Source organism: Dendrobates tinctorius, unplaced genomic scaffold (assembly GCF_039654945.1).
Source record: "Dendrobates tinctorius isolate UK_male_01 unplaced genomic scaffold, ASM3965494v1 ptg000075l, whole genome shotgun sequence".
Taxonomy (NCBI): Eukaryota; Metazoa; Chordata; class Amphibia; order Anura; family Dendrobatidae; genus Dendrobates; species Dendrobates tinctorius.
Window position 1 is genome coordinate 24,034,668 of NW_027361743.1, and position 16,966 is coordinate 24,051,633.

At 47.1% G+C, this 16,966-nt stretch overlaps 1 protein-coding gene across 1 annotated transcript; it reads left to right on the plus strand.

Annotated features, from left to right (window-relative positions):
• Nucleotides 1-223: 223 nt before the first annotated feature.
• Nucleotides 224-16,834, plus strand: FDX1 (ferredoxin 1). Its single transcript, XM_073583102.1, has 4 exons — nt 224-390; nt 5,377-5,501; nt 8,560-8,689; nt 15,479-16,834. Exons 1-4 carry the CDS (start codon nt 260-262, stop codon nt 15,591-15,593), a joined length of 501 nt encoding a protein of 166 aa, XP_073439203.1. The 5' UTR covers nt 224-259; the 3' UTR covers nt 15,594-16,834.
• The last annotated feature ends 132 nt before the right edge of the window (nt 16,835-16,966 follow it).

Here is a 16,966-nt window from a genome sequence, read left to right on the forward strand (position 1 = left end):
TACTGTACAACGCACCTAGATCTGTTGCGGACCCGCAGAGCCTGAAACGCTCCTGAAACGCTGCAGATCCGCACCGTGTGCACATATAGTCCACCAGCCTGGGCACCGCGGGGAGCTGCTCTCTCATTACCTGTAGTTAGCGCCCTCTGCTGGCCGCCTGCAGAACTGAGGCAGTGGGAGGAGCTCCTGCGCCCCGCCCCTTCTTGTGTAACATTGCGGCAGGTTCCGGGCCCCGCCTACGTCACGCACAGGGACAGACATGGCTGCGGTGTGCAGACTGGTCGCCGGCTCCCGCTGCCTCCTGGCCGTGTGTAGGAGCGCAGTGTCCTCGGTGCAGCGGCCGCTGAGGGCTGCAGGGTGTCTGGGCCCCGGAGCGGCGCGGCTCTTCAGGTAACCCTGGGTGTAGCGCAGGTCGCTGTGACCCCGGCGGGCCGGACAGTTACTCCTAGAGCCGCCGCTGACAGCAGCTCCTGTGGTGGGGAACTACAGCTCCCGGCGTGCTTCTCGTTCTCTTACAGTTAATGGTATTGGAGTCTGCTCGCAGGGCTTTCTGGGATGTGTAGTTTTGGAGGCTGCTGGTGTTTGTGGCAGAACTTTCTTCTATTCCCCGACAGGTTGCGCTGCGCCTTGTAGTCCCACAGTGTAGCCATATGGTGACTGGTAATGAGGAGGTCTCCAGGGGTCTGGTTACCTGGGCACAGGTTACCTGACGCTGTGCTGAGACCCCTGGTGCTTCCATCCTGTGACAGCTGGGCTCTGGGAGGTGACAGGCTGGGGCATTACTGGTGCCCGGCAGGGGGCGCTGGGGGGCTGTGGGTGCCAGTGCTGGTGGGGTCCTGTGTGCTGAGGAGACCTTGGTTGGGGGTCTCCTGGGTGAGGGGGTGGGATCCTCAAATATGAGGGCACTGGGCGTATTTCATTATTGACTTTTGGTTTATATAAGCGACCTGTGCTCTGAGGTCAGACGCTTCGGTGTAAATATTCTGGTTTGTGAGAAATGGAATGAAAGATTTATAATTTTCTTTTTTTTCAAATTTATCACTTGGAGACGAATCTGTGATGCAAATGGGGGAAACCTGCCGGTTGTGACGCCGTGTCGGCTCCCTGTAGTCAGGCTGCGTCTCCCCCACACCCACAGATCCTAAGGCCTGGTTCACACTTCAGTTTTCAGCGTCAGTCAAAATCCGCCGTTTTGACGGAATGACGGATCTGTCGAAGTTGGTGAAAAACGGATGCAGCTGATCCGGTTTTTTTTTTTTTAGTGATCCATCTAGCAGATCCGCTGGAAAAAACGGAGCCGTGTAATCAGTTGCATCTGTGGTTTTTTTTTTTTTCTTTTTTTCATCCATTTCTTCAGTCGAAACTTCAGATTTTGGAATGTAGGGAACATGATGAGAGAGAGAACTTTTTGGTGCCAGAAAGACTTTTGGGGTTAAATTAAAGGAACAGAAATGAAAAAATGGAATCCGATGACGGATCTGTTTTTTGATGGACAGCAATGGATCGGCCACCCATAGGCGTCCATTCTAGCTGATGACGGATCCGTCACTGTCTGCCTTTTTGACTGAGACAAAAAAACGTTCCTAGGGACGTTATATTCTGCCTGACGGACATCTTGGAAAAAAAATAAATAAAAAGCTTCCATGTTTTTTTTTTTTTTTCTGACTTCATAGACTTGAATGTGTGGCTCCACGTCTTATATATGCGTATTCCATGTGTGCGTCCCATAGACGCTTTTATCTTCCGGAACGTTCTCGTGCACTCATCTGATCCTTGCTGTCAGTGAATAGGGGTGCTCGTGTTTACCCCCAGGCTGAAAACTCTTACTCCACGTTTAGATGACTGTCGCCCATGCGTGCTCTGTGCAATATTACTTTTTATCTTATTATTTTTTTTTCCCCCAGTGTCACTGCTGAGAAGGGCCAATACAAGTCTATAAGTTTGTGACAAACATGGATGGCATCGGTACAGTCCATGTTGAGGTGGTACTTAACATTGCAAAGCATAGGAAAAGCTTTGTAATCTATCCATGAAAAAAACTGATGTGGGGGGGGGGGGGGGAAGGACCATGCACTGATGCTAAACACTGACACATCGCACCATTTTTTTTTTCATGTATGTGTAACAAGGATTACCCTTAGCAAACACACAGATACTCAAGTTAATAAGTCTGCAACTCTGGCATATCATAGAAAATATACATTAAATTACCACTCCAACAGTGTGTTGGTTTTTTTTTTTTTTTTCTCCCAGTGTTGGATTGGTGCTACTAATGTACAGCTACTTTCACACTTGTGTTCCTTGGAGCTGCGTCAGACTGTGCACGGCCTCCGCTAAGCTTTGCCTCCTCCGGTCAGCTTCACCTATGGGCGCATGACGCTGCATGCGACCTGCGTACCCTATCTTTAGCATTGGGTACGCAGGCCGTGCGCAGGTATGCATTTGCCGGCGCATGCGTCCTTTTGACGGTGCGCCGACCTGCGCCAAACGCACCATGTTGAATTTTGTTGCGCTCAGCGCACCGTCAAAAGGACCCATGCGCCGGCAAACGCATACCTGCGCACGGCCTGCATACGCGATGCTAAAGAAAGAAATGAAGGTCTCCTGTATTTTTGACAACCAGTCAGGCAAACCTGACAGCTGCAGGCTGCAACCCTCAGCTTTCAGCTTCAGCAAGGCTGGTTATTAAGAATAGAGGTGACCCCACGCTGTAGAGATTTTGTAATGGGGGGGGGGGGGGGGGAACCTGGTGTGGGGTACCCCCAAATTTTGGCAACAAGCCTTGCCAAAGCAGCAACTGGGGCTTGTATTCTTGAGCTGGTAAGAGGCCATGGATATTTCTCATATGGCGGGACTGGATCTTATGTTAGTAGCATAATAAGAATAATCCTCTTAAATGGGTTGTTCTCTACTCGGTCAGTCTCAATTACTTTATTCGAACATATTGGTCAACAGCCAGTACTCTCCTGTGCTGGCGGATCTTCCAGAGTTTTTGTGACGTTATGTCAGGTAAGCCCTGCAGCCAATCAGTTGGCAGCATCCTCCAGATCTAACTGACATTCAAAAGAAGTCGCAGAGCAGCTCCAGCTCTTAACCTCTTCTGGGGAGTCCATTTCACATGACTTCACAAGAGGCTCCGTGCCAACATCGCTGAAACTGCACTGGCACCTGAGTAGTACAGGCTGTTATACATGGGAGCAATCTAGTGATTGAGAAGGTGTTTTTTTTTTTTCCTTTTGTGTAGTGGACAGCCCCTTTAATCAAAAGTGCACTGGAGAAAATATTCATTATAACCTGTATTTTAATCCTCCTGCTCTTTCTGGGAGTTTGGGTCCAGTGGTTGGTCCTAATCAGTGACTGAAAGTTTTCTCTGTGCATCCTGATGGGAGGACCACCCACTGGACCCAAACTCCCAGAAAGAGCAGGAGGATTAAAATACAAGTTTATATTGAGTGTTTTTGTTTTTTTTTGAAAACTATATATCAGTCTGCTCATCTCTCCCTGCTCTATAATATAGTGCTTGTTGCAGAATGGATGCCATTTCCATGACAGGTTCCATTTTAAATGGCAAAAACCTTGTGACCAATTCCCTTAAGTGTTTAGTTCACAGAGACTTGTCCACACGAGTGAGAAGTCTGAAGCTGCAGATATATTTTTTGCTTCATCATAAAGGGAGTGTACATGGGGATGTCTCCACATATGCCATTGACTAAAGCTGGAGTCACACATAGCGACTCACCAGCGATCCCTACAACGATATCAACGTGTCAGGATCGCTGGTGAGTCGCTATGTGATGGCTGGTGAGCTGTCAGACAGGCAGCTTCACCAGCGATCAGCACCAGCGAAGCCGAGTGCGCGGCATCACTGTGTACTTTAGTTACCAGCGCACTGATGCAGGGAGCTGGTAACTAAGGTACACTTCGGGTATCTAATGTACACACCCCTTGGATACCCGATGTGTACGTTAGTTACCAGCAGATCGCTGGTCTCCCGCCTGTCACACGCAGCGATGCATGCTGGCCAGCGGGAGACCAGCGACAAAAGAAATGTCCAGCAGTTTCTTACAGCGATAAGCGATACCGGCAGGTGCACAGGGATGGGACTATGTACTGGGTCTTCTGCTCCTCCGCCTGCTTCTGATATTTGAAGTTTATGTTCAGATGTTTGAACAATATGTTCGAGTCCCCGCGGCTGCATGTCTCACGGCTGCTAAAACAGCCGCATCACATGCAGGGATTGCCTGACTAACGGGTCATCCCTACATATGTTGCAGCTGTCGAACAGCCATGAGATGTGCAGCTGTGTGGACTTTAGCATTTATTTTGAGCACGCCAGTCACTCGGTTAGCACTCGGGCATGGTCTGATTACACCTGATCCCAGCACGTTTGTTCATCACGACTCGTAAAGTAACTACCGTAACTCCAGTTGGTGGCACTAGAAAGCTGGCTTTTTTCTGCGTTGCCGGTCCTATAAGTCTGCCTTTGCCAGCTGTCGGGGTCTCCTCCACCAGGAGAAACTGTACCTCCCACGGCAGGTTGTGGGTGTCACTATGGACCTCCATCCATATATGCACCTATTAGAGAACTGTCTGCTTCAATTGTACAATCTGCACATAGTGGACTTGAAAATGAGGGGACGAAAAAAAAAAAAAAACACAAATCAAACCTAACGTGTAATGAAAAAGATATGTAAAAAAAATAAATAAATCCAGGAATATCCCACTTGTTTGTTGGCATGTATCAAACACTTTAGGAGAGCAAACCTGTTGCTCAACAAGTTGGGCAACTTTTGCGCACTGCCTGGCATTGATATCTGTATAATAGTGGAGGAAGTGCCTGCCGTAAAGGGTTTTGTAGCTGAAATATGAACAAAATATACCTGTCTGCACCTTTTTTGACCCTGTTTTTTATAACTAGGACTACAGGTGAGCCCATGAGTCCCGCAAGGCCACATGATGACTCACTCCAGTGTCACTATAGCAAAGCAAGCCCATCTGCAGATTTGGCAAATTTTCCTTAAAGCTTCCACTACTGTGTACATTATAATGCTCAGATTTCTTCTGTTCGCATGTATGCTTTAGATTTTAACACCTGCCTCTGATTTTATACCCATTTTGTTGTGATTTTCCCATTTCTTTGCCAAAATTTGGGGTGATCAGATCTAAACAAGTATCTGCTGGATAAGTGATAAATTCTAGAACCTTGAGTAGCGCTTTAATATATGTGGATTAAAGGCCATCTCTGGTGTGTACAGGTGGCCCAGTGGCCTTACCAGATATCTGGCTATGTTCTTGTTGGTTATGGGTCTCTGGTTTGGCCAGTAGATGGGATGTTCATTGTGCAAATTATCTTTTTTTTTCTTTTTCTCTTTGCAGCTCAGAAGATAAAGTAACAGTGAAGTTTGTAAATCGGGATGGGGAGGCCATTGTGGCAGAGGGAAAGATCGGAGAATCACTTCTGGACCTTGTTGTAGAAAAAAACTTGGACATCGATGGTTTTGGTAAGTAGATGGCGACGGCTGCAGCAAACGGCGTGGAATTTTTACAGGTGTGGAGAAAATTCTGCAAGGAAAGAATGCTTTCGGAAATGGTGTGCATTTATCAACGAATAAAACAATTTGAATTAAAAGAATTATGAATCTAGTCAATATTTGGTGTGATCGCCCTTTTCCTTTCCAAACAGCATCACTTCTAGGAGCACCAGTTTTTTGAAGGCACTCGGCAGGGAAGTTGTTCCTGTCGTCTTGGAGAACTGACCACAGATCTTCCATGGATGTCACTTGCACATATCCTTCAGTCTCTTCATGTAATGCTGCAGACTCTGAGATGAGGGCTGTGTGGGGGCCATATCATCACTTCCAGGACTCTGTTCTGTACAATGAACATGGTTCTTAAAGGAATCTTATTAATAGTGATGAGCGAACGTGCTCAGATAAGGTCTCAGGCTAGTTTCACACTAGCGTATCTTCACGCACCGCACGGCCTCCGGTCATCTCCCTACTATCGCACAGTGCTGCATGCGATCTGTGCACCCTATCTTTAGCATAGGGTGCGCTCGGCGCACCTTCAAAAGTGTGCAGCGCACGCAAAAATCCTACTAGCACACGGTCTGCGCACCCTATGCTAAATTTAGGGTGCGCAGATCGCATACAGCGCTGTGTGATAGTAGGGAGGAGATGACCGGAGGGGGTGGGGCATAGCGGTGCCGTGCGCTGCGTGAAGATACGCTAGTGCGAAACTAGCCTTAACCGAGCATGCTTGGGTGCTTGGAAGGGAAGCTGCACCATTTGACTCTTTGAATGCAAAATTGGCTGGAATCGCCAAGACGTAGCGTTTTGAGAGCCCTTGATGTGCCTAAACGGTGACCCCATTTCGGAAACTAGAAATCACCCCCCCTCCACCCAAAGGAAATTGCTTAGATGTGTGGCAGGCAACATGACACCCCCCCCCCCCCCCCAGGTATAATGTAGAGCCTTGATGACTAAAAAAAAAAAATCACATCCAGATCTACCCCCCCCCTCCCAAAAAAAAAAGAAAGGTTTAGCCCCAATTCTAGTTTCACAAGGGTAACAGGAGAAAATGGACCCCAAAAGACTTGTGCAAGTACGCAGATACCCCATATGGGGGTGGGGGTGGGGGAGGGGGTACTACTGTAGGTCACACGGCAGGGCTCGGAAAGGAAGGGGTGACGCAGACTTTGATGGACTGGTCTGTGGGTGTCATGTCATGTTTGGAGAGCCCTGATGTGCTTACGGTGGAACCCCTCGCCCTTAAAAGTGACCCCGTATTTCATTTTGTTTTTCCTGGTATGTGAATTTTTTTTTTTTTTTTTTTTTGTGGTGGCATACGTGAGTTGTAGAAGTCAGAAATTTCAGTCCATGGATGAGTGGTAGACTCAAACAGTCATTCATACACTACACAGACCTGGTTTATTAGCGCAGGTGTCACACAGATACATTGTGTCCTTTTGTATGCCACTTCTGTAACACATTTTGCACCTTTTTATGCAACCTTCCTCTTTCCAGCTTGAGGGATCTCAGCGGGGAAATGTTGTCTTGGTACAACACGGGCACTTTCAGCTCCGGAAGTACTGGGGCCCGCTCCTTCCTGAAATATATTGGGGCCTTGATCACTACTTTCAGGAGCTGATTGAAGGTCTTGGTCTGGTCTGCACATTGTGAACTCATGAAAGATGTATACATTACCATCTGTATCATGTACACGGCCAGCTTATTGTACCACACATTGGCTTTTCTCCTGGTTCTGCTGTATGACTTGAGACCCCCCTTCCCCCATCCATCGTCTTGTAGTACCCCATTTCGCCTTTATACTCGGCTATTTCTTCTCTTTTCCACTAGGCCTATGACATCAAGTGATTAAAATTAGCTGCATCTTTGTAAGCTCTATGTAGAAAAGGAGTTCAAATTTCTCTGCACAAGTAATGAGCCATTGCAAAAGTCACTGGCAGAGGGGAGGAGGAAGCAGCTGGGTCAGGAGTTTAACAGGGGAATGATAAATGCCGGGACAAGAGACTTCCTGTTTCTACACAGAACAGAGAAAATAATTTGTTGGGCAGAAAGGCAAAATGAGCAATTGTAAGTACACAGTGCTATATAATATTATTGCAATATATTAAGAGGATAAATCCTTTGATGGGAGGAGGGCTTCTTTAATTGAATATATGTGTGCTGTGGCCAATATACAAACACATACTTACACAATGCATCGGTACACTGCGATTAATGAATGTGAACTCCAATATTGCCGTAAACGTTAAAAACATTGGGTGCAATGTAACATGGGGAACAGCGGTGCTTGCATCGCTGGAATGGCCTCGCTTTAGGAGAAAAGTATACTCTGGTTTCATTTTAAATTTGATCCTGTACTGATTAAGCTGAGGTTATCTGGTAGTGGACAAACCTCTAAAGAAGTGTTCATTATAAAGAACAAGAAGTGGTGGTCCGGCCCCCACAGAGCCCTGACCTCAACATCATAGTTTGTCTGGGATTACATGAAGACGGAAGGATTGGCACAAGTGACATCCACAGAAAATCTGTGGTCATTTCTCCAAGATGCTGGGCACAATCTCTGCACATTTTTTTTTTTTTATTTATATATATTTTTTTTTTTTTTTTTTTTGCAGAAAATCTCGAACCACAAATTCTTTTAGATTTATAAAACGTGGTCATACCAAATATTGATTCGATTTTAGATCTTTTTTTTTTTTTTTCTTTGCATTTTATTTCTTTTAAAAGTGGCAGATGGGAGATGAGGGGTTAACATCCGGGGGGGACATATCGGTGCACCCAAAGGGGTCCAAGAGTTGGTAAGGGGGCCCATTTCTACCTCCAAAGCAGGTGCAATATTGCATTTTTAGGAGCCATTGGGCTGCAAACGCCCATATATTGACAGCTGAGTTTTTTTTTTTTTCTCTACGAGTTTTACATATTCTGCATTATTTTCCAAGAATTTTACTTTGTTGCAAGTTGCTAATATCCTCTTAGAGCTTAATGTTGTTATACTTCCCTTGACTATTGCACCCTTCATGTCTTCCTCCAGGTGCTTGTGAGGGGACGTTGGCCTGCTCTACTTGTCATCTCATCTTCGAGGATCCTATATTTCAACAGCTGGATCCGGTTACTGATGAGGAGATGGATATGCTGGATCTGGCCTATGGACTCACTGACACGTAATGTCTCTTCTTGGCCTACTGCTTATTGCTTTACCGGGTCTGTAAGATTCTCACGCGCCAGTTTTCCTTGCAGAAGTGTGTTTGTTTCTGCAAGTTTTACATAGATCTCTGGAAGCATTGGCTACAGACCCCTGACTGCTGCAGAAACTTTGCCACATGCGCCTACCACTAAGCTGAAAATTGGAGGGAACAAGAAGAGAAATGAGAGGGATTGTCACCTCTTCAGAAGTAGCTCGCTAGACTCGCAGCTTGTTGGGGAGCTTGTCATTCCTGATTGGTCTCACGACTAACTTGTCCCTTACAGGATGGTTGGTCTCCAGGATTTTTTTTTTTTGCGTGTTCCTGAAACGCAAAGTCTTGTAGTGAACACATGGGTTATGATGGTGTTCTAATGTTCACAAATGTATAAAATTGCAAAGCAGCTCTGCAATTTACTTGATAAGTTTTTTTTTGTTTTTTTTTTTTTTTTTCTTCAATGTAACTGCTGCCTGTGTCCAGCAGTATTGATTGTGTGCAGTGCTTGTAGGATCTTTCCGATAGATTTTTAGTTCTCCTCTGAAGCTGACGAAATATTACAGCCCTCTATGTTCTAATCATGGATGGTGTCGTGTAATCGCTCTCTGCTGATGCTCATGGTTTGGGTCAGCACAATTCTGCTGGTCCGAACAGTTCCCCTTGCACCCTAGATGTCTGCTATCACAAATCAACACAAGTGATTTTCATGTCATTCTGTGTTGCACGGTCAAATAACACTTCTTTATTCGGACTCCCATGACAGCACCACGAGAAAGGGGATCCGCCCATCAGGAACAGGAAACCTACAGACAAAAAGGGCGGCACCTCTCCAACGCATCAGTTGGTTTCCTGTTCCTGAGGGGACTGGATCCTACAGATGGAAGTCCGAATGGATCCACGGCTGGCCGACACAGGTAGCGGGGGGGGGGGGGGGGTCTCCTCCTTGGCCAGGTGCGGAGCTCCTGGAGATGCCACAGTGGTCCTTGCTGGGCTGCACGGCAGTGGCGTTTGCAGCAGGGAGTGGAGTCCGGAGGATATCCGCCTTTGTGAAAAAAAGCCGCCGCCGGTAAGTATGGCGCCTGGGTCTCCCTGCTCCAGCGGCACGGTGGCTGGGGTTAGTGTTGGCAGCACGACCGAGTGGTGTCCGGGACCCAGAGGCGCTGCAGGAGGATACCCGGGCGTCCCTCGTAGCTCCCTGATACACAGGAAGTGTTTGCGGTGACGTCGGGGGCGGAGCCGCGGGCACTTCCGGGTTAGCGGCGCCACTACACAGGTGCGAAGAAACTAAGATGGCGGCGCTCATCGGAAGAAGTGCCCGGTAAACGCCGACTCACCTAGCGATAGCTGCACCAGCTGAGGGGGGGAGAGACCAATCGGGGGGGGGGGGGCACGGCATGTCTGCTGACCGGAGGAGGGGTATTTAAGCAGGGCCCAAGGGGGGTTCCATGCTTCTGGCCACATTATTGCATGCAATGATGGAGAGCGAACAAGAAGAGCAGCAATGACAACCATCGCCGCCACCCCTAGAGGAACATCAGCACGTCGTGCAGAAATTACGGGACAGTAAGGAGCGTGCCAAACTGAGTGACCAACTCAGTCGTAAGAGCTCCTCCAGACGGACGGGAGCATCGGCTGAGAGAAATCCCCCTCAGGCTGTGTGCACATGCTGCGTATTAGGTGCGGATTCATCCGCGCGGATTTTGTAAAATCCGCAGGTGAAACCGCAGGTCAAAATACCTGCGGTTTTACCTGCGGATTGCTCTGCGGTTTTTCATTTCCTCAATGGAGGAGATGGCAAACCGCAGGGGAATCCGCAGAAAGAATTGACATGTCAATTCTTTCTGCGGATTGAAAACCGCAGATAATCCGCACCGTCTGCACTGCGGTTTTTGATTCCCATAGGGAATCATGGTACTGTACACCGCAGCAAAAGCTGCTGCGGGTCCGCAGCGGCTAAAACCGCTGCGGAACCGCAGCAAAATCCGCAGCGTGTGCACACAGCCTCATACTCCGGTACCCATTTGCTGCACTGGTAAGTGATCTACCTGAATGTTCACTCGGTGATGGAGCTTACCCCTATGTTTTATTTTCAGGGGAAGAAGTCCACGGGTAAGGCAAAACACGGGGAATGCGCTGTCTGTGGATGCCCACTACCGGATTCATGCCCAATAAAGTTGTGCCCCCCTGTATCCAACAGACGGTGGCAGAGGAATTGCCTAGTATCGCTGCAAGCTAAAAGACAGTCAGGGGAGAAATGAGAGAAACCTTAAAATACCTGTCCCAAGCGGGGAGCTCAAAGGTTATGGGCCCTTTGGATTCAGACTCCTCGGTGGAATGGAGGAGAAATAAGGACTCCTCTGATTCATCCTCCCCGGGAGGAAGAGGACTCCGGTCGGTTCTGTCTGTCCCTAGATTGGGTTGACAAGCTGGTAAAGGCGGTGAGGGGAACAATGGAGGTAGAGGATCCCAAACCACAGTTATCTATGCAGGATGTCATGTTCGGGGGGCTGGATCAGAAAAAGCAAAGGGTCTTCCCTTTGAACGAAAAGATTCAACAACTAATTTCTAGGGAATGCAAGAAACCAGAAAAGAGGGGTTCATTACCACCAGCCCTCAAACGCAGATACCCCTTTGATGATCTGACAGTTAATACTTGGGACAAAGCCCCTAAATTGGATGCGGCAGTCACCAAGGCATCAAAAAGAGCCTCACTAGCCTTCGAGGACATGGGGACCCTTAAAGACCCCCTAGACAGGAAGGCAGATACCTTCCTTAAAAGAACCTGGGAGATGGCAGCTGGTTTCCTAAGACCAGCAGTAGCTTCAACATGCACGGCCAGGTCCATGAAGGTCTGGTTAGACCAAGTGGAGTCTCAATTAAAACAGGGGGCTCCTAGAGAGACAATTTTGGGTACCCTACCAGTAATCCAGGGGGCCGCAGCCTTCCTAATGGATGTCTCAGTTGATGCCGTTAGAGTGGCCGCTAGGGCAGCAGGACTTTCCAATGCGGCCCGCAGAGCCCTGTGGCTAAAGTGCTAGCCGTGCGAAGGAGAATATTTGTTTGGGACAGTCCTGGATGAGTTGCTTGATAAAGCGGGGGACGTCAAGAAGAAGTTCCCTAATCTGTGGTCCGCATCCTACCAACGTTCATTCAATAGAAGGAAGTTTGGTCAGGGAAGAAGGCGCAACCCATCGCCTACTAGAGACTGTCCCAGATGGGAGGATAGGAGAGGTTCAGGCATTCAAGAGAATGAAAGAAACCTGCCCAATGACTAGCGATTCCTGTGGGGGGTAGACTGTCAGCCTTCCTTCCAGCATGGCTACAGATCACAAATAGTGACTGGGTGCGGAGCGTAATAGCCACCGGACTCAAGCTGGAGTTTAGTTATGTTCCCTGAGATACCTTTAAACTATCTCCCCTATGGTCTTCGCCACTTGAACAATCTGCTTTAGAAGCAGAAGTCTTGAGTCTATGCCTAAAAAATGTCCTGGTGGAGATTCCGGAATCTGAGAGAGGTAGAGGCCTCTACTCTCCCCTGCTCCTGATCCAAAACCCAGATAAATCATTCAAGACCATTATTAATTTACGTTCCCTTAATGAATTCTTGATTAACTGAACCTTTAAGATGGAGTCTATCAGTTCAGCAATAAAGATGTTTAAAAATTGTTTCATGGCAGTCGTGGACTTGAAAGATGCATACTATCATGTGTCTACCCACGCAGACTTCCAGCAATTCCTGAGAGTGGCAGTTTCAATGGGCGGTTTAATCTGTCATTTTCAGTTTAGGGCTCTCCCCTTTGGTCTCTCAGTGGCCCCCCGGGTATTCACGAAGACAGTGGCCGAAGTTATGGCTCATCTACGAGAGTCTGATATCCTTATTGTCCTGTAGTTAGACAATTTTTTGATTGTGGGTGATTTGGTGGACCATTGTCTATCTCAGAAAGGACTAGGTCCAGACTAGAGCACCTCGGGATTTTTCATAATTTATTATCCACCCGATTTCAGCCCTTAAGAGTCCAAAAATTCCTAGGCTTAGTGTTAAATTCAGAAACGCAGCAGTGTCTACCATCAGATAAGTTTGTACACATACAACAGCACGGCCTTAGAGGGGTCTCTACAAGGTCAGATATCATTGAGCCCTTCAACCCTTACATCTCTTAGATGGTGGCTTGACAAAAACAACTTATCTTCAGGGGTGCCCTGGGTAACGCAGATAACCCGCATAATAACCACAGATGCTAGCCCCTCAGGTTGGGGGGCCTATATGGGGGCAATAGTGGTCCAGGGACAATGGGACTCCAAAACTGAGACCTTGTCTAACCAGAGGGAGCTGTTGGCGATTGAGTTGGCAGTTAAAAAAACCTCATGTACTTACAGGGTCATCATGTGAGGATCCTCTCGGACAGCCAGGTAGCAGTAGCCTATATCAACCACCAAGGTGGAACGCGCTCCGGGGCCCTGATGCGGATAACAGAACGTCTATTTCAAATAGCCGAGAGAAATTTTCAATCTTTAACACTGCTCCATATCAGAGGGAAAGACAACACAAAAGCAGACTTTCTAAGCCGCAGGGCGCTAAGGCAAGGAGAATGGGCTTTAAACACAGACGTTTACAACCAGATTGTCCGCAGATGGGGTCAGCTGGAGGTAGACCTCTTTGCCAGCAAAGAAAAGAGGAAAGTAAAAAAGTTCTGCTCTCTGAACCCCAGGGAAAATCCACTGGCATTGGACTCTTTCCTAATAAAATGGGATTTCTCCCTGGCATATGCCTTTCCACCGTTAGCCCTCTTACCTCTGGTGGTGAGAAAGATCAGGGAAGATCGAGCAAGAGTCATACTAATTGCCCCATTCTGGCCCAGGAGGACCTGGTTCGCATGGCTGAGGACCACGTCAGTATACGATCCCTTGGTACTGCCGAGCCTTCCGGATCTTCTCTACCAGGGGCCAGTCAACCATCCGCAAGTAACGGGGCTCCATTTGACGGCGTGGAGTTTGAGAGGACACTGTTGAGGGAAAGAGGTTTCTCCCAAAATTTAATACCCATCTGAAGAGCAGAAAACAGACTACTACAAATATCTATGCTAGAACCTGGAGGCGATTCTTGTCCACCTCAGAGTTTAATCTCGGGGATGGAATACCCACGAGACAGATTCTAGAATTCCTTCAGAGGGGTCTCGAGTTGGGTCTTTCCACAAGTACCTTAAAAGTACAGATTTTAGCATTGGGGGCCCTATTTACCTGTGATATTGCCAGCAACTACTGGGTTACTAGATTCATCAGAGCTGCTAGTAGATCCAGACCCATGCACAGGGATAAATGTATACCATGGGACTTAAATTTAGTCCTTACAGCTATGACAGAGAAGCCATTCGAACCTCTGGATTCGGCCTTGTTAAAGATTATATTTCTTAAGACATCTTTTTTGGTAGCAATAACATCTGCACGTAGGATAACTGACATACAGGCACTTTCCAGGCTGCCCCCTTATACAGAGTTTTTACATGATAGAGTAATCCTAAGACCGGACCCAGCATATTTGCCCAAGGTAGCACCACACTTTCACGGGACACGAGATGGTTCTCCCTTGCTTCCTCCCTAATCCTACCAACCCTAAAGAGAAGCTTCATGCGTTAGATGTTAAGATGCCTACTAGAATATATATCGGCTACTGATCCTTGGAGGAAAGAGAACGCATTATTTTAATCCTTCCAAGGTCCTAAGAAAGGGTTTAGGGTATCAAAACGCACATTAGCAAAGTGGATTAGGGAGGCCATCTCTCTGGCATATACAGCAGGTGGTGGTCCGGCTCTGCAGAACCTGAGGGCGCATTCCACTCGTGCCATGGCGTCATTTTGGGCGGAGATATCTGGAGTGTCAATTGACCTGATATGTAAGGCGGCCACCTGGTCATCTTCCACCTTTTTATAACCACTATCGGTTAGATATGGGTGCCTCCTCGGATCTCACCTTTAGGCTAAGGGTGCTGCAGGCTGTAGTCCCTCCCTAAGTTAGTTTACATCTCTGTAATTCTCTCGTTCTGTCATGAGAGTCTGAATAAAGTATTAAGTTACGTTACGGTATTTTTCGGAAGCCCATGACAGCACCCTTAGTTCCCTCCCTTGTTCACGTGTGGGGGTGCACTCCTTCCTCTTAGAAGTTTGTTTCATGGGCGTGCCTTAATTTGGAGTAAAGATTGTATATAGATTATAAATGGGTTGTATATATGCTGTGCCACTAACCATGGTAGCCTCTCAAGCTCTGTAATTCAGCTGATGCGTGGGAGAGGTGCTGCCCTTTTTGTCTGTAGGTTTCCTGTTCCTGAAGGGCGGATCCCCTCTCTCGTGGTGCTTTCATGGGCTTCTGAAAAATACTGTTACTGGTACGTAACTTAATACTTTTTGTGGAGAGTCACATCCTTGAATGGGGACTTTTAAGTTTTTTAATCTGCTTTTTTTAATTTATATTTTTTAAGGATCACAGACCACGTGATCCTCAATACCTGCCATGAAGCGTGCATGATCCCTACTGATGATCGCACGTTCCAGCAGATGTCCGATATTACCTCACTTGCCCTGTTTGCCTTTGACATATTCCTTGTGGCTTTCCTTCATAGCCCATCTGACCCCATTGACTTCTAATGTAGCGCCTCCAGGGATTCTGTAATGTCATAGCACAAACAGTTCTGTTTTGGTGGCTCAGTAGCCGTCAGCGCACACGTGAGTTTAGCATCTTTTGTGTCTAAATCTTATGCCGTATTTTATTCCCCTGTAGCTCAAGACTCGGCTGCCAAATCTGCCTCCGGCCGTTCATGAATGGGATGACTGTGAAGGTTCCTGAAGCTGTGGCCGACGTACGACAAGCCGTGGACATGGGCAAAAGTTCTTAAAATAAGCCAAATATGAAGCAACTCAACTTCTAGTTCCTAATCTTGTGTAATGAGGTGTCTTATCCTATAGGACACCAATTAGCAAAATATATTTTTAAAAACTTTTTTATCCACCCTTTTTTTTTTTTTTTTTTTTTTTTTTTTCCCCCCCCAAGCAGACACTGTCTCCTGTACTGTCTGTGTATTATGGATATTAGGAAAAGCGTTGCCTCTACCACCTACCTAGTACATATAGGATCCTCCTATTACCTGGAGACAGGTGGCAACGAAATCGTGAGTGACGTATGGACAAGTCGTCTATAGATGAGCGCAGTCCTCCAGTCCAGGCCTGAGAACAGAAACTCTATGCATCTATCAGATAGTTCCCACTCCTTCTTCTCATCAATGATTTAGTCTTCATTTATGTCCATTTATAAAATTTTCCGCAGTCAGACTCCACATTTGTCTCTTGCAGACTTCACAATACTCTTATGAATCATTTTATGAATGTTTAAAAAAAAAAAAAAATGTGGGAAAGGGATGTAATGGACTTTAATTCTCAGATTGAGAGCAGTTGGTGTTCTGGGTATTTTGGTCTGGAAAGGAATCAAAATTAAGAATTTACCAAAAGCAGGGGCATACGGACACTTTCTAGGAGGAGACTGGGCTAATCAGAGGAAAGTCTCCACATGTACTTTTTTTTTCCCCCCCCCCACTGGATGTCCACTGCATTTATTGAAGAGCAGAAATTTTGATCAAACAAAAACAGGCTAGCTGCTGTCAATCTTTATTTTAGTCTCTCGCTGTGAACCTTAATCCTCAGTCATCACTTTGCCTTATGTTATGACTTCGTTCACCCTTTCCCATCGTGATTTTTTTTGTTACTTAACTTTTGTACTTTCACAGGACTCTATGTATTCCAGAGGACTGTGACTGTCAAACAGTATCTTGTTCTTTGAGCTCCTTCCCAAAACTATAAGCTGATCACAGGATGTCCCACTGCTGAGGCCCACACAGGAAACGAAACGTTGTGTGCGCCACTTTTACAGGTCCCAGCCTCATGCACCATTAAAGGGAATATGTCACCCATATTTAGTCATATCATGTAAAGATATTACTAAATTGTGCGTCCCATAAGGATTCTATTCTGGCTTTTGACTCCCCTGACCCCGCACCATTGAGGCATAAATACCTTTTTAGCTTGTTGGGGATGCGTGCAAATTGCCGCGGTCCTATGGGCGTGGCTTAGTGGTCCCCCCCCACCTCCTCGACTTGCTTCACGTAATCTTCGTCAGACGCCGTTGGTTTCCGCACTTGCGCAATATAAAGGCCCCCGGCGCCTGCGCAGTATGCTTTGCCCAACTGTGGGCGAAACATAAAATCGCTACTGCGAA